Source organism: Thalassophryne amazonica, chromosome 7 (genome assembly GCF_902500255.1).
Source record: "Thalassophryne amazonica chromosome 7, fThaAma1.1, whole genome shotgun sequence".
Lineage (NCBI taxonomy): Eukaryota > Metazoa > Chordata > Actinopteri > Batrachoidiformes > Batrachoididae > Thalassophryne > Thalassophryne amazonica.
The window spans coordinates 85,959,903-85,987,809 of record NC_047109.1 but is presented as its reverse complement, the minus strand read 5'-3'; the positions used below and the strand labels follow the sequence as shown (position 1 = coordinate 85,987,809).

Sequence of the window (27,907 nt, the reverse complement as noted above, 5' to 3'; positions counted from 1 at the left end):
GCGGAAACATTTTCAAATGCTTATGCTGTCAAAACCCGGAAATTCTGAGTTCTGGGTCTCTGTCAAAAACTCGGAACTCAGAATTTCCACGTTCCGAGCCAGACGTTCTATGTGAATGCCCCCTGAAGTTGGAATACCTGTTAGGAAAGTTGAAACAACCTCACTATTCCCAGCTTTACAAATCAAGATGGCTGCACTGCATGTAAACAGTAAGTGAAGCTTTAGCAATATACCAGTTATCAGCACTTTTGCATTATTCTTGTCTCAGTCATTCACTTAGTACTGCTGTCTGGGGATATGCTACAAAGGTGTTAGCATCTGTGAAGTAGTTGTCTATGTTTCAAAAGTGGAAGCACAACAAAAACCTCCCTGGACACATCCATGTTGGTTTCTGACCTTGTAAATGGAATGCTGTTAACTGTTAGCTGTTAGCTAACAGTTCCGACTTCTGACATTAATGGAATGTGCCATAAAAGACATTGAAGAGGAAACTTTGAAAGCTGAAATCTCTCTATTCAAAAAGACACAAAGAAAGCAGTTTCTTGAATTCTTCTGTTATTTGCTCAATGACATAACTTAACCAATGTTTATACCAGCGGTCTCCAGTCTCCAACAAATGGATTCAAGTGTTTTGAATCACTAAATATCTTTCTGTCATTGTGTTGCAGTGAATTGCTTCATTTTGTTATGTGAGTGCTTCCAAAACGGGAATACATTTAATTATTTCCTTTTTTCAAGTTTTACAAAACAGTTAGTCATTTTCTAAAGCAAATGTTGCTTTTAGTATTTTAAGTATTTTGAAACAGTGAACCAATTTTTGAACCAAGGCGTTCCCACTGTCCACTAGATGTCACTACCATAACATTTTTAGCATTTCAAAACTGAACCATTTTATGAAGCAAGCTTCATAATTTAGAATTACAAGTGCTTCAAAGGAGATGATACATTTTTTTGAAATTCATGGTTGCTTTACTTTTTCAAGTGTTTCAAAATGGCCAATCATTTTATAAAGCAATTGCTTCATGTAGTTCATTTATCTTGAAACAGTGAATCATTTTCTGAAGTTTTTTATTTAGGTTTTTTTTTAAATGTTTTGAAACAGTGAACCAGTTTCTGAACCAAGGAGTTCAAAAGTGGACCACTGTCCACTAGACGTCATTGTCACAAGGTTTTGAACATTTCAAACCTGAAACATTTTCTGAATCAAGAAAGTGTTCATAATTTAGTGTCCCAAGTGCTTCAGAACGGAGAATACTTTTGTCGGCATCTCATTTTCTGGAGCATTTGTTTAATTTAGGCTTTTGGGCATTTCAGATCACTGAATCATATTCTAAAATCATTGTTTCATTTACTGTTTCAAACCATTTGAATGAATAAGAGCCTGAAATCCAGCTCCTCGCTCTGCCTGTCACTGCACATTATTGTCGTCACAAACTACATCACAACAGTGGGCACTGTGAGGAAAAACTCAGCTCTGGGGTCACAATGAAGCATTTACTGTGTGACAAAATAGTCTCAGAGCCATATATGGGCATATGTCTCACACAGATGATGTCAACACACCCTGGCTTTAGGGGCTCCCCCCTTTCATTTGGAGGCTTTTACAGAGATAAAATGGGCGTGGATTCGTGTCAGGCATCAGCAAAACAGACTAGGGTGTGTGGTTTGAAGACATGCGATTGAAACCTGAAGCGAACATCAGGAAGAAACAGGTTGTGCAAGAATCTTTGAACACAGAAATAAGAGCTGAACGGGAAGTTTGCACAACTGCTGCAAACGTCAAGGTGGAAAGAGACGAGAATTAAATGAGCGGCTGAAAGTGGTGGCAGCTGTTTGTGAGACGAGTGTGTGAGGAGGAAAGTGCAGAGAGCAGCGTCAGATCTTTAGCCTTCTTACATCAGGTTTTCTGTGTCAGCACAATGGGAAAATCAGGTAAGTGGAACTGCATTTCAAACATTGACTCAGATTGCATTAAGGTTTGACCTTTGACCTCTCTTTATTTCACGCACACAAAACGGCACGTGGAGTTGTCTTTGTGTGCATTTGCTGATTTGTAGTTAAAGGTTTGGGTTTTTTTGTTTGTGTTTTTTTTTTTTTTTTTCTTTCCTCCAGCAAGCTGAGAGATGCAGGCTGGCAGACACAGTTTGTGTGCAGCTGTTTTGAAAGGGCTTATTGTGTGAGCAGATTATGAAAAGGCCTGCAAGTAATCAGCACCAGGCAGAGGGGGAATTTGTGTGTGTGTGTGTGTGTGTGTGTGTGTGTGTGTGTGTGTGTGTGTGGGGGGGGGGGGGGGGGATGTTCTCCGATCTGTGTCACAAAAGTTCACCACGTCTGAGTCAACCGTGTTTTTGTTATCAATGGTGAGAGAGAGAAAAATAAAGTCATGCATGACACTTCCTGTTAGAGCATCGCATCGCCCTTCAAACTTTTGTCAGTCGAACCCTCTGTGTCTCTGTCTTCTCCATCTGTCAGCCTCCAAGCAGTTTGCTGAGGAGGTGCTTCGCTGCCACAATGAGTACAGGAAGAAGCACCAGGCTCCTCCGCTGAAGCTGAGCAGCAAACTGAGCAGCCAGGCCTCACGGTGGGTGACCGACCGCCAGCGCACACCATCCCAAACACAATTAGCTCAGTGTGTCACATTTCCACACAAAACCACTTGCAGCTGCTATCTTGTCACATATCCACCAAATGCTCAGATAAATACGTTCTCTCCATTCTGTGATAATGTGACGCCCATGATCGCAGCAATATCTCACTTTCATTTACATTTGTGGGAAATAAAATAGCAGAAGTTACTGCCAAGCACAACGTTCTGCTGACTGATTCTCTTTGGACGGACAAAAGACACGAGCAGCTATTCTATTGCAAAACAGAATTTAAATCCTCTTCAGCATTTTAATAGCGCAAACAAAAGCAGTTATTTTTTTCCGCGACTTGTGTGATAATGTTGAAAATCTGCATAAATGTTTCATTACTCCGTTGTCATTTCTTACACTTTTGGCCTCATCTGCATGCTAGGTTAAGCTTGTTGCCAAGCTCAGTCAAAAACTAGTGAACACAGTTTAAAGAATATTATTCTTCTGTATTTATTTATTACCTTGCGTGACAGTGGTAGCGCAGAGTATTATAATCACTGATATGTGTGTGGCTGTGAACAAAATCAACTCAAATATGAAGCGGGCAGGATTAAAAAATGTGGATAACTAATAACCAACATTTTTGTCTTTGTACTTAAATTATTTAATATAAATATTAGCAATATGTGAAATTAGTGTTACATTTGATCAATCTTGATAACTGCTAATCTGCTAACTGAAAAGTTAACTGTATCGCTAAACTGCTAAAACATCCTGCTGAAGATTTTAAAGGGGTATCAAATCAATATAAGAGGAGTTCCCAAAATTCTGCCAACTGTTATATAAAGTGAAGATGTTGGTTTATCCTCTCCTGCAAATTTTGTTTAAATGTGGTCATTTTGCAAAATTGCCTGTATTTAAAGGCCCATAACCCTTTGCGCCATCAAGACCCCAACCAGATTTCAAAGTTATCAACAATTATAGGCCATACTCTATCAAATGCAACTGAAAAACATTGGGGTCTTGATGGTGCAGGCCACCAGGTGGGGCTAAACCTCCTCAAAATTGGGCAAGTTGAGTACTTTGGCGCCCCCTGGTGACCAGCGCCATCAAGACCCCAATGTTTTTTCAGTTGCATTTGATAGAGTATGGCCTATATTTGTTGATAACTTTGAAACTGGTTGGGGTCTTAATGGCGCAAAGGGTTATGGGCCTTTAAATACAGCCAATTTTGCAAAATGACCACATTTTGAGCACCCCTATATTCAGCGCCGTCGATTCCCCAAACAAATATGTATATAAGATGAAAGAGTTTGCCTCCCTATGTCATTTGATAGTCAAATTAGTTTGGGGACTTGATGGTGCTGAATGTTACACCACTTGAAAGATGGGAATTTAATGAAATATCAGCTTTTGCCTATTTTTGCCTTGAACTTTGATGACCCCTGGCAAGGTCGCCGTTTGGTTTTCAGCCGAGAAATTTTGGGAAAGTTTGCCTCATTCCATCTCTGAGCCAAGTTTCGTTGTCTCGGCTTGAATCACACCCTAATGTAAACCTGCCTGAACTTTAAAAATATTGGCTATTAAGAGTAAACATGGAGGGTCCCAAAAGCATTGAGCATGCCAAGAGAAGATGATGATCAAGATGCTGTGATGGCCCCCGCCGTCCTGTAGCAGGGCAGGCCCATAATCAGGGGCACCTGGGCCCGGTGTCCCTGTCTCTCATTTAAGTGGGCCCAACTAATTTATTTTGTTCTCTCACACCTCACTTTCGAGGACGTCTCGCTGCGCCGACCGGTAACAGAGCGCCTTTTTGCACAGCTGCACATCTTTGCACCTTTTAATTTATTGACTTAAACTATTGTAAATAAATACTTCTATTTTTCTAATCCTTTCGTTTGTGTCTCCTCCTTTAGTGGCTTTTCTTATAAGGAGATTTGCCTGCTTTTATTTTGTGAGGGCAGCGGTGAACGTGGCTACAAGCTTCGGCTTGGGAGCGCGTCCGTGGTGTTCTGGTGGTTGTCAGCTTGCTGGTCGCTGCTCAGACCCATCAGGTTTTAGCGCATAAATACCCACCATATGAGACCGCAAGAAGACTAGGTTAAGCAGGTAGATTTGGGTTAAGTAGTTCAGGGCGGGGGACTCCGAGGGACGCGCTGGCCCTCAGCCTCGGTTATGTGAGATTGACAGTTTGTATTCAGTTCGGTTCACATTACTTTTTTTTGTAACCATGGCTTCTGTTTCGCAATTTTTCTCCACTCCTTCTGAAAGTTTTTTGGAAAATTGTCAAAAGAAACACTTATTGCAGATAGCTAAACACTATGGCATTACAGTGGGAAATAATACACACAAAGATGATGTTAGAGATATAATCACTGCTGCGCTTTTTAATAAAGGCGTCCTGAGAGGGGGAAAGCAACAGTCGGGTTTATATGTTAATTCTAAACCCAAGTTGTCTGTTTCGTTTGATGGACTGAGTTTTGAGCAGAAAGGAATTAATGTTGCTGCATATTGAACAAGAGAAAAGCAGAAAAGATGCTGAACTTCAATTGGAACAAATGAGACTGAGAACTGAAGCTGAAAGAGGTTCAATTGGAACGTGTCAGACAAGAGATTGAAAAAATGAGATTGGAATTGGAACAGTATAAATTGAATTTGATTCATGATGGTAAGGTTATAGGCGAGGTGAGTGAAGAATCATTTTCCTCTGCTGTTTGTAGGCCTGATCCTAACGCGTTTGACGTGGGTGCTAGTCTGCACCTAATGCCAAAGTTTAATGAAAAAGATCCAGATACTTTTTTCGTTCTGTTTGAGCGCATTGCAGATGTTAAAAATTGGGCGGATTGTGAGAGCTTTGTTGTTGCAGTCCGTGTTTACTGGTTGTGCCCGGGAGGCTTATTCTGCGTTGAGCGCTGCAGAGTGTCTGGATTATGCCAAAATAAAGGCTGCGGTTCTAAAATCCTACGAATTAGTTCCAGAAGCTTATCGCCAGAAATTCAGGAATTTTGAGAAAAATGAAGGTCAAACTCACGTGGAATTTGTTAGAGATTTAACCTGTCAATTTAATCGTTGGTGTTCTGCTTTGAATATTGACACTTTTGAGGGTTTGTCAGTTGATGATCTTGAAGCAGTTTAAGAACTGTATTCCTCAGCATGTAGCTACTTATGTTAGTAAGTCCCTTCGGCTGCTCCCTTGTTTGCACTCGGGGTCGCCACAGCAAATCCAAGTTGGATCTGCATGTTGAATTGGCACAGGTTTTACGCCAGATGCCCTTCCTGACGCAACTCCACATTACATGGAGAAATGTGGCAGGGGTGGGATTTGAACCCGGAGCCTTCTGAACTGAAACCAAGCGCATTAACCACTTGGCCACCACCCCTGAACAGAAACCCAGCACCGCTCTGAAGGCAGCTGAGCTGGCAGATGACTTTGTCCTGACTCACAAGGGGGCTGTGGGTGAAAATTTTCCATCTAGGACCAAGCCTATAGTGAGTGAAAGTCACTCCTACTCGCAGACCTTTGCGCAGGGTCGCTCTGCTTCATTCAGAGGGCACTCTAGCAGGTGTAATTGTCAGGCAACGGGCCACTGGAAGTCTCAGTGTCCTGTGCTCAAGTCTAAAAAGGCGTAAAATGTACGTCCCTTCAGCTCCTGCTCTGTCAGCTTCAAATAATAAGTCCAGGAAAAAGTTCGATAAAGCTTTTGCTCCTTTCATCCATGATGCGTATGTGTCCATTGTGGGGAGTGAGCAGCGTGTTCATATTAAGATGCTGCGTGACACGGGCTAAACACTCGTTTATAGTGGCTTCTGTGCTTCCATTCTCCTCTGCTACAGAAACGGGTAACTCTGTCCTTATGCATGGGATGGAGCTGGGTGTGGTCTCCGTGCCGAGGCATACAATTATGTTAGAATGTGGGTTTATTAATGGTCTGGTGATTGTAAGCGTGCGCCCCGCTCTGCCGCTTCCTGGGGTTTCATTGATTTTAGGCAATGATTTGGTTGGTAGTGCGGTGTGGCCGAGGTCTCCTTTGCCCGTTGTGACCCCTGAGCCACGCACATCGTCTCCACTTGAAGAGCAGTGTCCAGAGGTGTTTCCGGCTTGTGTCGTGACGCGCGCACTCAATTTCGTGCGTCTGAGTCGGATGTGCTTGAGAGCTCAGTCTTGTTGCCCGAGCTCCCTGCATCTGTCTCTGTGAAGGAATGGAGTCAGCCTCAAAAGTCTGATCCAACTCTTTCAGTTTTGTTTGAAAATGTTCTTCCAGGTGACAAGGTACAGAGTGCTGCTCATGGGTACTTCATGCAGGAGGGTCTGTTGGTGCGCAAGTGGGTCCCATGTCATGGTGACTTCGTTGGTGAGCCCATTTTTCAGATTGTTGTTCCTGAGATGTTTCGTGATGTGCTCAGAGTTGCCCATGATGACTCTGGTCACTTAGGTGTGAAAAATACGTTGAAAGTGCTGTTTCTACAGGCGTTCAGTTTAGACATTCGTCATATTAAAGGTTCTGATAACTTGTTTGCTGATGCTTTGTCACGTGCGCCAGTTTAAAAAAGGAAAAAGCAAAGTTGCTTTAATTTTTGTGCCTGTCTCTCTTCTGCCTCTCCCCAGTTTCAGGCGCCGGAACTCTGGAGGTGCAGCAGAGGACGTGCTAAACTTGTGACTTTACCAATTGGTGTCATCTTTAGCCTTGTATAGCTAAGTCTAATTTGATTCCTTGTAAATGGTAGAATTTCTCTTGTTTGATAATGGAAGAAAAAACTTAGTCCTATCAGATTTTAAAGTAGTTTGTAAAGAAAAAAAAGTATAGCTGAATATAGGTAAGCTGTAAATATTGTAATTTTGGTGCAACAAAAAAAATAGAATGTAGTACTACTAACAAAAAAGAAAAAATTGCTGTTTGCAATTGGTTTGGAAAGTCCTTAGGTGGACTTCCCTTTTGAAGGGGGAGGGTGTGATGGTCCCCGCTGTCCTGTAGCGGGGCGGCCCATAATCAGGGGCACCTGGGCCCGGTGTCCCTGTCTCTTATTTAAGTGGGCCCAACTAATTCATTTTGTTCTCTCCCTCTCACTTTTTAGGACGTCTCGCTGCGCCGACCGGTAACAGAGCGCCTTTTTGCACAGCTGCACATCTTTGCACCTTTTAATTTGACTTAAACTATTGTAAATAAATACTTCTATTTTTCTAATTGTCTCGTTTGTGTCTCCTCCTTGTCACTGTCCTTTGAGCCACGGGCACGTGACAATGCACATAAATAATTAAATCGGCAAACTAAATTAAACAGTTTTCATTCAATATACAGTTTATTCACAATACATTGAGTATTAAATGAACAATATTAGGAATTAAAAATACACATGGAAAATAAAATCTAATCAATGCTTTTACTCTGTAGCGTCTTCTCAAGATGATGCTTGTTGCCTTTGGCAGTGTGTTTATTTCAGTGGTTGGATTAGTGGATAAATTCCAACACAAACCAGTTTTAAAGTTTAGACACATTTTTGACTGTTGAACTTTATTCACAAAAATGTTCCCTGATTTAACATTACTTGTGACTGGAACTAAATTTACCAAAAGCTAATTGATCTGTTAATGGTATTCAAAGTTTGTTTAAAATGCTACTCCACTAACAAATAAACAAAGAAAATTAGCTTTGTCAGTGTGGCTGAACTGTGTTCACCACTAAAAACAGAATAATTTATATATTTTTTTAACTTACAGGATTTAGTGGCAATTTACCATTTTACAATAACATTCAAGGCAGAATTATAGAACAGACTGTCCCTGAAATTGGGACTTGAACACATTGGCATTTAGTGACTTTGTTGCAGACTGTAAATGCACGATTGATCAGTCTTTAAGAAATACACTGTGGTTTTGTTGTTTTTTTAATGTATCCTAACTAAACTAATACTCGTGTCCTTGTATATGCATCAATATTACAAATCATATTATATTAATTTTTAAACTTGCATTTATGTTTGAAGTGTTATGAACCATTTTAATAAATACACTCTTAGTTAAGCTTGAATTTCAGAATTTTTCAAACATGGCACCATATGCTTAAAAGTGAGACTTGTGTTGCTACTGTTTTATTATTATAGAAAGTACTTATCAGTACCTGGCTGGGATACTTCTTGGAAACACAAGAGTTGTGATGGGAGACGCGTCAGGTGGAGCATTTGGTTAAAACACAATAAATATCTGTTCAGATATCAAACTCCGACTTAAGCAACTCCTAGTTAAGCATCAAAGCTCAGCGATCAGGGTGAAAGATGAGTAAGAAGGCTAAAAGGCAGATGTCGGCACTCTGAGTTCCTTCCTGTTTACGATAAGGGGTTTCTGCAGAGGAATATCAGCAGTGTTTTGTCTCTGCAGCTATGCTGAGAGTCTGGCCAGCACACACATCCTGAAGCACAGCGAGGAGTCCAGCAAAGGGACCTTCGGAGAGAATCTAGCATGGGCCTCATACGACCAGTCGGGTACGTGCACACACACAGCTGGGTCCTTATGTAATTGGACATTGACAAACTTTGATTGTAACAATCTATCACAGCTCATTAGACGGCAGATTGACAGTGCAGAATGGTGGCTGTGAAGGTTTATATTAAATTTTTTTGTGTGTGTGCGCGCGCGTGCATGCGTGTTCCTCACTGTTTCAGCAAAAGAAAAATCTCATTTTAACTGTGCAAATATTCATATTCCAAGAAAACGTGTGTGTGTATACACAGTGCATCTAGAAAGTATTCACAGCGCTTCACTTTTTTTTGTTGTTACAGCCTTATTTCAAAATGGATGAAAATTCTGGCTCAAAATTCTACACACAATACCCAATAATGATGACGTGAAATTTTTTTTTTTTTTTTTTTTTTGCAAATGTATTAAAATAATAAATCTAAAATCACGTGTAAACAAGTATTTAATTCGTCTCTGACTTGACAGTGCATGTCAGAACACAAACCAAACATGAACTCGAAAGAATTCTCTGTAGACCTCCAAGACAGGATTGTCTCGAGGCACAAATCTGGGGAAGGCTACAGAAACGTTTCTGCTGTTTTGAAGGTCCCAGTGAGCACAGTGGCCTCCATCATCCATAAATGCAGGAAGTTCTGATCCACCAGGACTCTTCCAAGAACTGGCCATCGGTCTAAACTGAGTCATCGGGGAAAAAGGACCTTAGTTAGGGAGGTTACCAAGAACCTGATGGTCACTCTAACAGAGTTCCAATAGTCCTCTGTGGAGAGAGGAGAAATTTCCAGAAGGACAACCATCTCTGCAGCAATCCACCAATCAGGCCTGTGTAGTAGAGTGGCCAGACAGAAGCCACTCCTTAGTAAAAGGGACATGACAGCCCGCCTGGAGTTTGACAAAACACCTGAAGGACTCTCAGACCATGAGAAACAAAATTCTCTGGTCTAAAGAGATGAAATTTGAACTCTTTGGCGTGAATGCCAGGCGTTGTGTTCGGAGGAAACTAGGTACTATCCAGACAGTGAAGCATGGTGGTGGCAGCATCATGCTGTGGGGATGTTTATCAGTAGCAGGATCTGGGAGACAAGTCAGGATTGAGGGGAAAATGAATGCAACAATGTACAGAAACATCCTGGATGAAAACCTGCTCCAGAGCGCTCTTGATGTCAGACTGCGGTAATGGTTCATCTTTCTACAAGACAAGGAGCCTAAGCACACAGCCAAGATATCAAAGGAGTGGCTTCAGGACAACTGTGTGAATGTCCTTGAGTGGCCCAGCCAGAGCACAGACCTGAATCTGATTGAACATCTCTGGAGAGATCAGAAAATGGCTGTGTTCCCCATCCAATCTGATGGAGCTTGAGAGGTGCTGCAAAAAGGAATGGACAAAACTGCGCAAAGATAGGTGCATCAAGCTTGTGGCATCATATTCAAGAAGACTTCTGGTGTAATTGCTGCCAAAGGTGCATCAACAAATTATCAAGTAAAGGATGTGAATACTTATGTACATGTAATTCCTTATGGTTTTTGCTTTTAATAAATTTGCAAAGTTTAAAAAAAAAACTTCAACTGTCATTATGGGGTGTTGTGTGAAGCAGAGTTGTAGTCTTACACACCTCTCTGCAGCTTCTCTCCCCAATGCCATCCCCCCAATACTCCGTCCCCGTAGAGATGGTGCCTGCTCCCAGACCACCAATAACCAGCAAAAATCTATTTAAGCATTAAAAATTCAAAAAGAAAAAATAATATAGCACCTTCAACTGCACCACAAACTAAAACAGTTAAATGTGGTCTATTAAACATTAGATCTCTCTCTTCTAAGTCCCTGTTAGTAAATGATATAATTGATCAACATATTGATTTATTCTGCCTTACAGAAACCTGGTTACAGCAGGATGAATATGTTAGTTTAAATAAGTCAACACCCCCGAGTCACACTAACTGCCAGAACGCTTGTAGCACGGGCCGAGGCGGAGGATTAGCAGCAATCTTCCACTCCAGCTTATTTATTAATCAAAAACCCAGACAGAGCTTTAATTCATTTGAAAGCTTGACTCTTAGTCTTGTCCATCCAAATTGGAAGTCTCAACAACCAGTTTTATTTGTTATCTATCGTCCACCTAGTCGTTACTGTGAGTTCCTCTGTGAATTTTCGGACCTTTTGTCTGACTTAGTGCTTAGCTCAGATAAGATAATTATAGTGGGCGATTTTAACATCCACACAGATGCTGAGAATGACAGCCTCAACACTGCATTTGATCTATTGTAGACTCGATTGGCTTTGCTCAAAATGTAAATGAGTCCACCCACCACTTTAATCATACCTTAGATCTTGTTCTGAGTTATGGTATGGAAATTGAAGACTTAACAGTATTCCCTGAAAACCCCCTTCTGTCTGATCATTTCTTAATAACATTTACTCTGATGGACTACCCAGCAGTGGGGAATAAGTTTCAGTAGAAGTCTTTCAGAAAGCGCTGTAACTAGGTTTAAGGATATGATTCCTTCTTTATGTTCTCCAATGCCATATACCAACACAGGGCAGAGTAGCTACCTAAACTCTGTGAGTGAGATAGATTATCTCGTCAATAGTTTTATATCCTCATTGAGGACAACTTTGGATGCTGTAGCTCCTCTGAAAAAGAGAGCCTTAAATCAGAAGTGCCTGACTCCGTGGTATAACTCACAAACTCGCAGCTTAAAGCAGATAACCCGTAAGTTGGAGAGGAAATGGCGTCTCACTAATTTAGAAGATCTTCACTTAGCCTGGAAAAAGTCTGTTGCTCTATAAAAAAAGCCCTCCATAAAGCTAGGACATCTTACTACTCATCACTAATTGAAGAAAATAAGAACAACCCCAGGTGTCTTTTCAGCACTGTAGCCAGGCTGACAGAGTCAGAGCTCTATTGAGCCGAGTATTCCTTTAACTTTAACTAGTAATGACTTCATGACTTTCTTTGCTAATAAAATTTTAACTATCAGAGAAAAAATTACTCATAACCATCCCAAAGACATATCGTTCTCTTTGGCTGCTTTCAGTGATGCCGGTATTTGGTTAGACTCTTTCTCTCCGGTTGTTCTGTCTGAGTTATTTTCATTAGTTACTTCCTCCAAACCATCAACATGTCTAATAGACATGTTGATGTCATTGGTTTGGATGTTTGGTTTGCCATTCCTACCAGGCTGCTCAAGGAAGCCCTACCATTATTTAATGCTTCGATCTTAAATATAATCAATCTATCTTTATTAGTTGGCTATGTACCACAGGCTTTTAAGTGGCAGTAATTAAACAATTACTTAAAAAGCCATCACTTGACCCAGCTATCTTAGCTAATTATAGGCCAATCTCCAACCTTCCTTTTATCTCAAATTCTTGAAAGGGTAGTTGTAAAACAGCTAACTGATCATCTGCAGAGGAATGGTCTATTTGTAGAGTTTCAGTCAGGTTTTAGAATTCATCATAGTACAGAAACAGCATTAGTGAAGGTTACAAATGATCTTCTTATGGCCTCAGACAGTGGACTTGTTCTTGCTTGTTCTGTTAGACCTCAGTGCTGCTTTTGATACTGTTGACCATAAAATTTTATTACAGAGATTAGAGCATGCCATAGGTATTAAAGGCACTGTGCTGCGGTGGTTTGAATCATATTTATCTAATAGATTATAATTTCTTCATGTAAATGGGGAATCTTCTTCACAGACTAAGGTTAATTATGGAGTTCCACAAGGTTCTGTGCTAGGACCAATTTTATTCACTTTATACATGCTTCCCTTAGGCAGTATTATTAGACAGCATTACTTAAATTTTCATTGTTACGCAGATGATACCCAGCTTTATCTATCCATGAAGCCAGAGGACACACACCAATTAGCTAAACTGCAGGATCGTCTTACAGACATAAAGACATGGTTGACCTCTAATTTCCTGCTTTTAAACTGAAGTTATTGTACTTGGCCTCACAAATCTTAGAAACATGGTGTCTAACCAGATCCTTACTCTGGATGGCATTACCCTGACCTCTAGTAATACTGTGAGAAATCTTGGAGTCATTTTTGATCAGGATATGTCATTTAATGCGCATATTAAACAAATATGTAGGACTGCTTTTTTGCATTTGCGCAATATCTCTAAAATTAGAAAGGTCTTGTCTCAGAGTGATGCTGAAAAACTAATTCATGCATTTATTTCCTCTAGGCTGGACTATTGTAATTCATTCTTATCAGGTTGTCCTAAAAGTTCCCTGAAAAGCCTTCAGTTAATTCAAAATGCTGCAGTTAGAGTACTCACAGGGACTAGGAGAGAGCATATCTCACCCATATTGGCCTCTCTTCATTGGCTTCCTGTTAATTCTAGAATAGAATTTAAAATTCTTCTTCTTATAAGGTTTTGAATAATCAGGTCCCATCTTATCTTAGGGACCTCATAGTACCATATCACCCCAATAGAGCACTTCGCTGTCAGACTGCAGGCTTACTTGTAGTTCCTAGGGTTTGTAAGAGTAGAATGGGAGGCAGAGCCTTCAGCTTTCAGGCTCCTCTCCTGTGGAACCAGCTCCCAATTCGGATCAGGGAGACAGACACCCTCTCTACATTTAAGATTAGGCTTAAAACTTTCCTTTTTGCTAAAGCTTATAGTTAGGGCTGGATCAGGTGACCCTGAACCAACTCTTAGTTATGCTGCTATAGACTTAGACTGCTGGGGGGTTCCCATGATGCACTGAGTGTTTCTTTCTCTTTTTGCTCTGTATGCACCACTCTGCATTTAATCATTAGTGATTGATCTCTGCTCCCCTCCACAGCATGTCTTTTTCCTGATTCTCTCCCTCAGCCCCAACTAGTCCCAGCAGAAGACTGCCCCTCCCTGAGCCTGGTTCTGCTGGAGGTTTCTTCCTGTTAAAAGGGAGTTTTTCCTTCCCACTTCCCACTTCCCAGGGGGTCGTTTTGACCGTTGGGGTTTTTCCGTAATTATTGTATGGCTTTGCCTTGCAATATAAAGCGCCTTGGGGCAACTGTTTGTTGTGATTTGGCGCTATATAAATAAAATTGATTTGATTTGTGAGTAGACGTTTGAGGGGAAAAATTAATTTACTCCATTTTGGAATGTAACATAAAATGCGGAAAACGTGAAGTGCTATGAATACTTTCCTGTGTGTGTAAAGACTGGGATGACTTCCGGCTTGACTTGCATTCACTTGTGCTTGCAAAAACTTGTTTGGCAATGTCAACTTTTATTTTATTTTTTTTACCGATGTTGTTATATTTACAAGTTTATTTTTTTCTCGGCCACAACTTTTCCTTCCGTCCTTCCGTGACCAATATGGGGGTCCGGTTTGACTCCCATCTTAGCTTTGATAATCATATCAATCATATTTGCAAAACTTCCTTTTATCACCGCCGTAATATCGCCAAACTCCGGCCATTTCTCTCCCGCCCTGCTGCAGAGAAGCTCGTCCATGCCTTTGTCTCCTCCAGGTTGGACTATTGTAACGCACTACTCATCGGGATCCTGGGCAAGAGCCTCCAATACATCCAAAATAGTGCTGCCCGGGTCCTGATGAGAGTGCGTAAATATGAGCACATCACCCCCATCCTTCGCATTCTGCACTGGCTCCCCATTCACCTCCATATTGAATTCAAAATCCTCCTTCACACCCATCACTATCTGTATGGTGTAGCCCCCACCTCCCTTACCGAACTCAACCCACATATATCAGCTAGAACCCAGTCAGGCTGCCTGCACCCACCCAGGACTCGGCTTAACACCATGGGTGACAGGGCCTTCGAGGCTGCTGCTCCCCGTCTGTGGAATGCCCTCTCTGACCATCTTAGGGCTCCACAGATGGTGGATGCTTTTAAAAAAAAGGCTAAAAATCTTCCTTTTTTGAAAGGCCTTCCCTGGCTGACTCTGTTTGATTTTATCTGTTGGTTGTGTCTTTTGACTCATTCTGTTGTTCAATTTTATTGCCATTTTGTTTTATTGCTTTTTTTATTGTCCTCTGTACTGTGCACTTTGAGATTTGCTTTCAAATGTAAAGTGCGTTATAAATAAAAATTTATGTAAAGGTTTCATACTGACATTTAGGGCCCCTTTACACATAGCACGAATAAATATGAATCGGGACAAATAATGGCGAAACAGCCCGAATGAGTGAACCTCGAAAACAGAGGGGGGACACACGGTCGGGCAGGCGTGCATGTGCACGAACATAGTGTGAGCAGCTGCAGCGTGTGGCATGACATTGCGCTGCTGCTGTGGAGAAAAATAAAAAGCACACACCATAAAAAAACACCGCAATTTCCAATATGTAATCCCTCTTATTGAGCAGACAATACAAGTATGATCCCTCTGTATATGACCCATTTTCATAGATGTATGACACGACATGAATGAAGCAGTGCACGCTTATTATGTCTTATGTCCAGCCGGGTATATAAATAATTACTACAATAGCTACATACACATTTTCAAAACAAATAACCACATGATCACATAACACAGAAACAGGGAGTGACATTTTGTTCTGTGGGCTGAATGGACAGGTGGGCGTGCCTTCACACAGCAGCTATTGAGATCTCTGGACCTGCGAGATAATTTTCACATCCAGCTCGAAAGTGGTCGCCTGCTCTCTATTCTTGTGTTGGCTGTGAATGGCACCATGGGCGCAATTTGGTGGGGGACGGGGGGGACATGTCCCCCCCCACACCTTTTCAACCAGGGGGTACAGAATATGGTATGTCCCCCCCCCACCTTCTGACATATGTGTGTGTACTTGAAACATGCTATGTCAGTCTTATGTGCAAAGCCATGTCAGAATAGTATCTTTGTTTCTGCAAGTTTGTATTTTTTGCAGCATTGACTTGTTTACAACACTTGTTTCATGTTTGTCACATTCAGAACTTTCTGGGACTGCATTTGCCCAGATTTGAAACCAAAAATAGTTGCCTCAGTCCCAGCAGAAGACTGCCCCTCCCTGAGCCTGGTTCTGCTGGAGGTTTCTTCCTGTTAAAAGGGAGTTTTTCCTTCCCACTGTAGCCAAGTGCTTGCTCACAGGGGGTCGTTTTGACCGTTGGGGTTTTACATAATTATTGTATGGCTTTGCCTTACAATATAAAGCGCCTTGGGGCAACTGTTTGTTGTGATTTGGCGCTATATAAAAAAAATTGATTGATTGATTGATTGACTAGTGTCTACACATAAGTATCAATGGACCATATGCTAATTTACTAAATTCTGAAAGTTAAAAAAGGAAATCAGAAAAGCTATGTGGGACCTCAGAAAGCCCATCTGCAATTATGGCTTGATCTCCAAAATCAGTCTATGCAAGCAAAATTATGTTCAGTATGAGTGTTGTCATTAGTGCCACTTCAAAAATTAAATTCATGATAAGCAATTTATCCTAAACTTATGATCTGTTTTTTCAAACTTATGCAAAAACAAATCTTGAGAAAAAAAAATACAGTATATGATAGTTAATAATTATTAAGAGCCTGTTCTTTCATATTTCTGAATACATTTTACCACATTGCAGTTGTTTTTTAAATGAAAACTCAACCTATCATTCTTTTTGAGTTCTACACATGTGGTGATACCTTATTTACACCAGGATGTTAATAAAATCAATGCTGGCTATTCTCAGAATAAAGTACTTATATCCACAGTTTTAAATTGCAAAAGTCAAATGGTGTCCACTTTATGGTCTTCTCAAAACATTAAAATTACTGTTCTGGATGCTCAGAATGCATCTGAGCTTATCTAGAAACTGCTGGCTTCTGGGGGCCTCGCACTTTGTCCCCCCAATTTCTAGTTCTAAATTGCGCCCTTGAATGGCACCACGTTTTCTAAGTGCTCCGCAAGTGGTATTGGATGTTTGTGTGTGGCACCTGGAATTTGGCTGACACCTGCCGAGAGGGGGATTGAATGGGCACTCACAGGGCACTCTCTGTGTTTTGGCCGCTGCTGTGCACGAATGGTTGTGGCGAAGCATTAGAGGCGGCTCCGATTTTTCACGAATGGCGTGTGATTCCTCCTTCTTGCACCATTTGGCCTCATTCGTGCTATGTGTGAAGGGCCGCTTCATTTCTATGTCAAATAAAATTAACTAAAATAATTTATCAAGAAACCCTTGGGTTACAACCCTAATTTTCAAATAAAGATTTCTTTGTCGTTGTGCAGTTGCCAATGATCCCTCTGTAACAAGATGATCACCAATTTGATAAATTAAAGCCTAGTTTTATTGGAAATTGGAAAAAAAAAACACAAACACAAATATGTTTTACTTTTTCCAACATGAAATGTACATTTTAGTGCTTTATTTGTAGCACCTATGTTTCATTCAAATTCACTATATGCCAGTTGTTTTTTGTGTAAAGCTTTCAAGTCTTACAAAGCACTGTATGTCACAGAATTGTAATTCAGTACAATGTGGCCTATTTGTACATGACTACATATTTGTGATAAATGTGCTTTGGTTGACTTCTAAAATCTGAAATGTTTTCATCATGGTGATGTTTATTCATGGGGTAATGTTCTATTTATTCCGTTTGTCACTGATGCTCACACACAATTTCACCCTTATGGTTGTCCTGACACTGTCAGTGGCGGCACCAAGGGGGGCTTGGGGGGGCTTAAGCCCCCCAATAATGAGCCAAGCCCCCCCAATAATTCTGCCATTAATGTGAATAGGGACTGACATATTTGTGGATCTCAACTGCAGTTTTGCGCTGAGAATGTCTCAATATTGTGTAACTGAGCAAAGTGATGAATGCAATCATTCTAAGTGTGTGTGCATTGATACCACATTTTAGAGGAGCACGGGTGACTATGGCCCAGTCACACGGCACACGACGGTTCCTGAACGAAGGGAAAGAAAAAAAAAATGTCATTCATTGAGAAAAGGTGGACAAAAGAGCTTTTATCATCGAACAGTCTGCGAAGCAAGAGTGCAAAAGGGACAAAAGAGGAAATTAACAAAACCGAAGCTCACGATCTTGACGAAACGCACCTGGAGCCACAGCTGGAGCAGTGTGTGTCTGCGTCTCTGCGTTCCAGGACTCGGCGCTGGGACGGAGCTCATAGCACCTGAGTCCTGGAAACTGCAAACAGAATCTGTGGAGATCTGTGCGCACATCGGTGGACCACCTGCTCTGGTTCCTCATCCAGAACAAAAGAGGGATCATGTCCATCATCAGAATCCACACTGTCTGTTGATGCTGCGTGCTCCGTTTTCCTCCAATTTAAAAAAACAAAAAAACAAAAAAAAAAAGTGTGCCGTGGTCACTGCTGTATCACAGTATTATGTTCTAAGCCATATTTATTTATAACAGGAAACTGTCAAAAGAGAGAATAAATATAAGTGTAAAGATGTTTGAATATATCAGAACAGTAATCAGTGCGTGTGAACGCGCGCATTGACTCACATGTGCGGTTATTTCCACCAGCTGAACACTGATCCACAACGTGAATTCTTCCTTCCAGAACAGCTCTTTATATCATCATTTTGATTCATCTACCTGTTGCCACATGTACAGGAGGACTGGATTGTCATTCCTACACTCAGATTATATTTAATAAAAATAATAAGCGCATGCAGGAGCTCCTGCTGCCGCTGATGCTGCATTCAAGTACCGTCGGAAATTACACAACTTTGTTTTTCAAATTCAACAGTTGCTTGTGGCAAAATAATTAATTATATCCACACAAAAGATTAATTTTGGCCTATGTAAGGTGCCTGAGCCCACTGAAGCTGCCCCCCCAAACAGATAAAAAATCCAAGCAAGCAGGCTGAGTTTGCCCTGTAATTTCCGATGTGCATGAATGCAGCAGCAGCCTCGGTGCGCACAAACCGGCTTCTGCACTGTGTGAAAACATTCAGCTGCTCCAACAAAGTCAAATTAAACTAACGTTACCATAACTACACAAACGCTTAAAAAAACGTCAAGAATGACAGCAAAACGAGACACAGACGAACTGAGGTTTTTGTTGCCCTTCGTTCAAAATTTTCAACAGTTTAAAAATCCTGACGAAGCACCCGCTGCAGGAACGAGGCTGCGCGAAGGTTAAACGATGCCAACGACAGTCAACGAAGGTCCAGATTTCTTGTTTCGTCAGGTCTTCATCACCCTTCGTTAAGTGCTGTGTGACTGGGCCATAAAACATATACCTTGGTATTTATAAAGCAATTTACTATATATTGTTCATTTCGAGGACATTTTGTGGAGCCCCTCCAACTTTTACCCCAGCCCCCCCAACAAAAATTTCCTGGCACCGCCACTGCACACTGTATATTTATACCAACATAATATTCTGATGGAGAAGCGTCATGTTGTAAATCAGAAGTAGCTCCTCTGTGCATACAGTCCCATGATAGCCGCATGTTCTCCTTGAATTGCTGGCTGTCTGAGTGGTGTCCAAAAAATGAGGTGGGCTTCATTGATAATTGGCAAAGCTTCTGGGGAAAACCTGGTCTTGTTAGGAGAGACGGCATCCATCCCACTTTAGATGGAGCAGTTCTCATTTCTAGAAATCTGGCCAATTTTCTTGGATCCTCCAAACTGTGACTGTCCAGCGTTGGGACCAGGAGGCAGAGCTGTGGTCTTATACACCTCTCTGCAGCTTCTCTCCCCCTGCCATCCCCTCATTACCCCATCCCCGTAGAGACGGTGCCTGCTCCCAGACCACCAATAACCAGCAAAAATCTATTTAAGCATAAAAATTCAAAAAGAAAAAATAATATAGCACCTTCAATTGCACCACAGACTAAAACAGTTAAATGTGGTCTATTAAACATTAGGTCTCTCTCTTCTAAGTCCCTGTTGGTAAATGATATAATAATTGATCAACGTATTGATTTATTCTGCCTAACAGAAACCTGGTTACAGCAGGATGAATATGTTAGTTTAAATGAGTCAACACCCCCGAGTCACACTAACTGTCAGAATGTTCGTAGCACGGGCCGCGGCGGAGGATTAGCAGCAATCTTCCATTCCAGCTTATTAATTAATCAAAAACCTAGACAGAGCTTTAATTCATTTGAAAGCTTGTCTCTTAGTCTTGTCCATCCAAATTGGAAGTCCCAAAAACCAGTTTTATTTGTTATTATCTATTGTCCACCTGGTCGTTACTGTGAGTTTCTCTGTGAATTTTCAGACCTTTTGTCTGACTTAGTGCTTAGCTCAGATAAGATAATTATAGTGGGCGATTTTAATATCCACACAGATGCTGAGAATGACAGCCTCAACACTGCATTTAATCTATTATTAGACTCTATCGGCTTTGCTCAAAAAGTAAATGAGTCCACCCACCACTTTAATCATATCTTAGATCTTGTTCTGACTTATGGTATGGAAATAGAAGATTTAACAGTATTCCCTGAAAACTCCCTTCTGTCTGATCATTTTTTAATAACATTTACATTTACCCTGATGGACTACCCTGCAGTGGGGAATAAGTTTCATTACACTAGAAGTCTTTCAGAAAGCGCTGTAACTAGGTTTAAGGATATGATTCCTTCGTTATGTTCTCTAATGTCATATACCAACACAGAGCAGAGTAGCTACCTAAACTCTGTAAGTGAGATAGAGTATCTCGTCAATAGTTTTACATCCTCTTTGAAGACAACTTTGGATGCTGTAGCTCCTCTGAAAAAGAGAGCTTTAAATCAGAAGTGTCTGACTCCGTGGTATAACTCACAAACTCGTAGCTTAAAGCAGATAACCCGTAAGTTGGAGAGGAAATGGCGTCTCACTAACTTAGAAGATCTTCACTTAGCCTGGAAAAAGAGTTTGTTGCTCTATAAAAAAGCCCTCCGTAAAGCTAGGACATATTTCTACTCATCACTAATTGAAGAAAATAAGAATAACCTCAGGTTTCTTTTCAGCACTGTAGCTAGGCTGACAAAGAGTCAGAGCTCTATTGAGCTGAGTATTCCATTAACTTTAACTAGTAATGACTTCATGACTTTCTTTGCTAACAAAATTTTGACTATTAGAGAAAAAATTATTCATAACCATCCCAAAGATGTATCGTTATCTTTGGCTGCTTTCAGTGATGCCGGTATTTGGTTAGACTCTTTCTCTCCGGTTGTTCTGTCTGAGTTATTTTCATTGGTTGCTTCGTCCAAACCATCGGCATGTTTATTGGACCCCATTCCTGCCAGGCTGCTCAAGGAAGTCCTACCATTATTTAATGCTTCAATCTTAAATATGATCAATCTATCTTTGTTAGTTGGTTATGTACCACAGGCCTTTAAGGTGGCAGTAATTAAACCATTACTTAAAAAGCCATCACTTGACCCAGCTATCTTAGCTAATTATAGGCCAATTTCCAACCTTCCTTTTCTCTCAAAGATTCTTGAGAGGGTAGTTGTAAAACAGTTAACTGATCACCTGCAGAGGAATGGTCTATTTGAAGAGTTTCAGTCAGGTTTTAGAATTCATCATAGTACAGAAACAGCATTAGTGAAGGTTACAAATGATCTTCTTATGGCTTCGGACAGTGGACTTATCTCTGTGCTTGTTCTGTTGGACCTCAGTGCTGCTTTTGATACTGTTGACCATAAAATTTTATTACAGAGATTAGAGCATGTCATAGGTATTAAAGGCACTGCGCTGCGGTGGTTTGAATCATATTTGTCTAATAGATTACAGTTTGTTCATGTAAATGGGGAATCTTCTTCACAGACTAAAGTTAATTATGGAGTTCCACAAGGTTCTGTGCTAGGACCAATTTTATTCACTTTATACATGCTTCCCTTAGGCAGTATTAGTAGACGGTATTGCTTAAATTTTCATTGTTACGCAGATGATACCCAGCTTTATCTATCCATGAAGCCAGAGGATACACACCAATTAGCTAAACTGCAGGATTGTCTTACAAACATAAAGACATGGATGACCTCTAATTTCCTGCTTTTAAACTCAGATAAAACTGAAGTTATTGTACTTGGCCCCACAAATCTTAGAAGCATGGTGTCTAACCAGATCGTTACTCTGGATGGCATTTCCCTGATCTCTAGTAATACTGTGAGAAATCTTGGAGTCATTTTTGATCAGGATATGTCATTCAAAGCGCATATTAAACAAATATGTAGGACTGCCTTTTTGCATTTACGCAATATCTCTAAAATCAGAAAGGTCTTGTCTCAGAGTGATGCTGAAAAACTAATTCATGCATTTATTTCCTCTAGGCTGGACTATTGTAATTCATTATTATCAGGTTGTCCTAAAAGTTCCCTAAAAAGCCTTCAGTTGGTTCAGAATGCTGCAGCTAGAGTACTGACAGGGACTAGCAGGAGAGAGCATATCTCACCCGTGTTGGCCTCTCTTCATTGGCTTCCTGTTAATTCTAGAATAGAATTTAAAATTCTTCTTCTTACTTATAAGGTTTTGAATAATCAGGTCCCATCTTATCTTAGGGACCTCGTAGTACCATATTACCCCATTAGAGCGCTTCGCTCTCAGACTGCGGGCTTACTTGTAGTTCCTAGGGTTTGTAAGAGTAGAATGGGAGGCAGAGCCTTCAGCTTTCAGGCTCCTCTCCTGTGGAACCAGCTCCCAATTCAGATCAGGGAGACAGATACCCTCTCTACTTTTAAGATTAGGCTTAAAACTTTCCTTTTCGCTAAGGCTTATAGTTAGGGCTGGATCGGGTGACCCTGGACCATCCCTTGGTTATGCTGCTTTAGACGTAGATTGTGGGGGGGTTCCCATGATGCACTGTTTCTTTCTCTTTTTGCTCCGTATGCATCACTCTGCATTTAATCATTAGTGATCGATCTCTGCCCCCCTTCACGGCATGTCTTTTTCCTGTTTTTTTCCCTCAGCCCCAACCAGTCTCAGCAGAAGACTGCCCCTCCCTGAGCCTGGTTCTGCTGGAGGTTTCTTCCTGTTAAAAGGGAGTTTTTCCTTCCCACTGTTGCCAAGTGCTTGCTCATAGGGGGTCGTTTTGACCGTTGGGGTTTTTCATAATTATTGTATGGCCTTGCCTTACAATATGGAGCGCCTTGGGGCAACTGTTTGTTGTGATTTGGCGCTATAGAAGAAAAAAGTTGATTGAGTTGATGATGAACAGCTGTCATCGGTTTGCTCTTCACTGATCAGGAGTCGGTCCATGACTCATGTCTCTACCAGCGATGCACCAGATGACACATCGTGCAGTGTAGTTTTACTTCTCTGTGCAGTTTTTCCTGTTCTACTCTCAAAGTGCTGAATGGAACTGTAACTCCATCATCTAAAAGGAAATTTGCTCTATGCACATTTAGGCAAGGATGTGGCCGACCGCTGGTACGATGAAGTAAAACAGTACAACTTCAGCCGTCCTGGATTCTCCTCTGGCACCGGTGAGACAGAGACAAAGCACATGACCTCCATCTCCCTCTTTTTATTTGTGTTTACACATTTCTGCCTAACTGTAAAGCATGGAGAGGGTTGTACTGTTGGTTTCAGGGTTGCAGAGAAGTGCCATCAGACTTGTGAAGAAGAAAACCATTGAAAATTACTTTAAAAATGAAAGGCCCTTCAAAAGCACAAAGAACACAAAAGCTAATCATGTGAATGTTTGAAACACAAAGACAAGATGGTCTTACAGATACACAGTTTGATTGTGTATAATGTTCAAATTTATATGAACCTCAGGATTTTCTCAAAATTAAATGTTTGGCTTTTTTTTTTGGCGGGGGGGAGTTGTTTGGTTTTTTTTTTTGTTTTTTGTTTTTTGTTTTTTAAACCAGTGGTGGATACAGTTCACCTAAATAAAGCTAGATCCACCAAGGCTCTTCCTAGAGCTGGCCGACTGTCTAAACTGAGCGATCGGGGAGAAGGGCCTTACTCAGGGAGGTGACCAAGAACCCAATGGTCACTCTGTCAGAGCTCCAGCATTCCTCTGTGGAGAGAGGAGAAACTTCCAGAAGGACAACCATCTATCTCTGCAGGAATCCACCAGTCAGGTCTGTATGGTAGAGTGGCCAGATGGAAGCCACTCCTTAGTAAAAGGCACATGGCAGCTCACCTGGAGTTTGCAAAAGACACCTGGAGGTCTCTCAGACCATGAGAAACAAAATTCTCTGGTCTGAAGAGACAAAAATTGAACTCTTTTGTGTGAATGTCAGGCATCCTGTTTGGAGGAAACCAGGCACCATCCCTACAGTGAAGCATGGTGGTGGCAGCATCATGCTGTGGAAATGTTTTTCAGTGGCAGGAACTGGGAGACTAGTCAAGATTGAGGGAAAGATGTATGCAGCAATGTACAGAGACATCCTGGATGAAAACCTGCTCCAGAGTGCTCTTGACCTCAGACTGGGGCGACGGTTCATCTTTCAGCAGGAAAATGACCCAAAACACACAGCCAAGATGTCAAAGGAGTGGCTTCAGGACAACTCTGTGAATATCCTTGAGTGGCCCAGATAGAGCCCAGACCTGAATTTGATTGAATATGATGCCACAAGCATCGTGCATCTATCTTTGGGCAGTTTTGCCTTTTTCTGTTTGCAGCACCACTCAAGTGGCATTGAATTCAAAAGACTTGAGGCTGTAATTGCAGGTAAGGTACATCAACAAAGTATTGAGCAAAGGGTGTGAATATTTATGTACTTGTGATTTGTTAGTTTTTTTATTTTTAATAAATTTGCAAAAATAACATTACATCACTGCCCCAAACCATATTTACACATGTACAAACTTGCTCATTAAAGTTTTCCAACTAAAAGCCCTGACAGAGGACTGTATACAGAGCTCTCTGCAGCTCTTGGCACCTAATTATAATACTCATAGCAATAAAGCATTATATTTATGTAGCGCTTTGCACAGTGCTAAAAGACACTTTACAGAACATAGAAAATAACAAAGAACAGAGCAACGTTATTATAGAAAGATAGAAAAATTATTTGCATTTCATGCACCGTGGCTGTAGGAAAAAAAAAAACTGCTGGTTGACATTAGGCAGTCGCATTCTGTTGACATTTTAAAATCTAGATTGAAAAATGCAGTTTTTTTTCTTAGCTGCCTACAACTCTTGATGGTGGCAAATTTAGTGTTTTGATTTTGTTTTTATGTAATTTATTTGAAATGATTTTACCTTTTATATTCATTTGTGTGATTTGGTTTGTGAAGTTCTTTATTAAAATAAATACAATTTATTAATTGTTACTATTTATTTACAATGATATACAGTTTCCTTCATACTAAACTACTTTTATGAACAAAAGACTGTGGTGAACCCATTCCTAGTGTAGCGGGATGAAAGTCCCAGGTCCCAATTGAAAAGACGTTCCCGCTAGCTTGGCTAATGGGGAGTTCCCCTTTGGCTGACCTGGTAGAGGAACGGTCTTTTGTGCGAGCCGCGTGGGTTCGATCCCCCACCGTCGTCCCGGCCACGAAGGTCCTGCTGCTTCAGTCTGGCGTCACGAACAGGATGTGGGTCACAGAGTGTGCTAACATGCACCTGTGACTTCGGGACAAAGTCAAAAATGGTGGGGAGATGTGTAGCGGGATGAAAGTCCCGGGTCCCAATTGAAAAGACGTTCCCGCTAGCTTGGCTAACGGGGAGTTCCCCTTTGGCTGACCTGGTAGAGGAACGGTCTTTTGTGCCAGCCGCGTGGGTTTGATCCCCCACCGTCGTCCCAGCCACGAAGGTCCTGCTGCTTCACTAGCAACAAAACAGTTCATCCACACAAAGTTGTATTTTCAATAAAGATTTGAATAATTTTCTAAAAATGTTTTTTATTTTAAGATTTAGAGCCATTTTTTTTTTTGACATCCAGTGTTCTGAACATTTAGATATGCAACACATGGGCATTGTACAATAAAACATCTACCATAAGAGGCAAATTACAGAAGGTGTGGGGAAAAATCTAGAAAACATCCCTCAACCTCAGAGGGTTAATAATTGTGACAGTTGTGTCTAAATATGTAAAACACTCACAACTCAGTTAATCCTCACGTCTTCTCAGGTTTTGATTTTGTGTCCCATCAAGTTCTTTCTCAATGACTGTTTTATTTGGGCATCGGAAAAAATGTTGTCCTCATCCTGTCACACCTCAGTCTGTATGGGTTTGACTCGGTGAGCTCCTGTGGGAAAACAGCGAAAAGTACAGTCCTGTGCTTGCCTTATCCCTTTGAATCAGCCAGTATTCCTACAAGTGGGTTACACAACAGTCATATGGGAAGAACATCACTCACCTAATGGTGATGACTCACTGTGATTAATGCAACACTGTCTTGATAAAAGGGATAAGTTTGTCGTCTCTCACTGAGACTGAGTGGGAGCACTATTAACATCCTACGTATGTAATTATTTACAGGAAGAGAAGTTCAACCTTGTCTACAATCCTAAGTGGTTTTTTCTTCTCTCTCCACTCTTACTCCACCTTCTGCTTTGCTTTTATATACTTCCCATCTGTTTTGGCTCACACTCAGGTCATTTCACAGCCATGGTTTGGAAGAGCAGTAAGGAACTGGGAGTCGGTAAAGCCACTGCGTCAGACGGTTCTTCTTTTGTGGTAGCCAGGTACTTTCCGGCTGGAAATATCACCAACCAGGGGCACTTTGAGAACAATGTCCTTCCCGCCACATCCTAAAGGAGAAGGCTTAAATGGAGCCCTGTTTGTACAGAAGACTGATGTTTTGCCTGCACCACCATGAAGAATGCACAGGAGGGAGAACACTTTGGGTGGTTTGTTTTGTGTATATGATTCAGTGTTGATGTGTTTTTTTTTTGTTTGTTTTTTTGGTGGAGGCAGGGAAGTACCAGATTTCAACATGTACATGTACAACTGTGGCTGATGCTAATCTTTGACGTGTTTGACTTGATGAGCTGTGTTACCCTACGGTTACATTAGCTACAAATCAGGACAACAAGCAGTTGGCATTCGTCTCTTGATGGGCGTTACTGGGTGTGGCCAGCTCGTGGTTCCTTGGCATTAACGTGCACGATGTTTAATGACAGATTATAAAGGGTGGGAAAACCAGACACTGAATTTTTACTTGTTTGACTACTTAACCAAACCAAAGTTCGCTTGGCTTATTTCAGTCCAACATTTTTCGCAGTACCATTTCTGCATCACCAGTTAGCATGCTAACATCACCTTACAATCTCTTGTAAATCACTTCAGAGGTCTTATCTGGTTACAAAAGCAGCATTTGTAGATTTATAAATGTTTTATTTCTCGCTAACTTTCACAAAATATGAGTACAAAATGGCAAACTTATTAGAGTTACACAGAAATTCAGCTGTTTGCGTCAGAAAACGATGCACTGTTAAGAAACTGTCAACACATTCAAACAAATATTTTTGAAAAAATTCTGTTTTTCAGCATGCTCAAAACACTAAACGAAGCAAGTGATTCAACAAAATTAGTGACTTTTCATTGCTTCAAACAATAATTTGCTCAAAATACTCAAAGCACTAAGGAGCACAATTTCTTGAGGAAATTATTCGGTGTTTTGAATAATTGGTTGTCACAAACTCTCTGATGCTATTAGCATTAATCATGGTTAGCATGACATATGCTAATGGTAAGTGCACTTGTTTTGTTTTAAAACAACCCATCAAGTTAAACACACAAAGCCAAAGTAAAAATCTCAGATTTATGGTAACTTCACATCTGATAATAAAGTAATTCTCTGGGGAAAAAACTGTACTGTGCAATTAATTGCTAACAAATCATTTTCAGTGACTGGTTTATCGTAAACCTGTCTGGATGTCGTATTTATTTCCTGTGAGAGTATATTGATTGACATGTCATCTATGCACTCGACCATGACATACTTTGAATTTAAAACCACTGACTCCACGTGCATTTTTATTAATGCTGCTCTGCAGACAGTTGTGTTCTATTTTAATCTGTTTTACACAATAAATCTCAATAAAAGT

At 40.9% G+C, this 27,907-nt stretch overlaps 1 protein-coding gene across 2 annotated transcripts; it reads left to right on the top strand.

Moving 5' to 3' along the window:
* The first annotated feature begins 6 nt into the window (after positions 1-6).
* On the top strand, positions 7-27,907 carry glipr2l (GLI pathogenesis-related 2, like). 2 transcript variants are annotated; one of them, XM_034174921.1, is made up of 5 exons: positions 7-209; positions 2,473-2,581; positions 8,950-9,053; positions 23,301-23,378; positions 26,452-27,907. In XM_034174921.1, the coding sequence occupies exons 1-5, from the start codon at positions 116-118 to the stop codon at positions 26,610-26,612; spliced, it is 546 nt and encodes a 181-aa protein (XP_034030812.1). In that variant the 5' UTR covers positions 7-115; the 3' UTR covers positions 26,613-27,907. The 2 variants fall into 2 exon arrangements, with proteins under 2 accessions (XP_034030812.1, XP_034030813.1); XM_034174922.1 differs by lacking the exon at positions 7-209 and adding an exon at positions 1,595-1,932.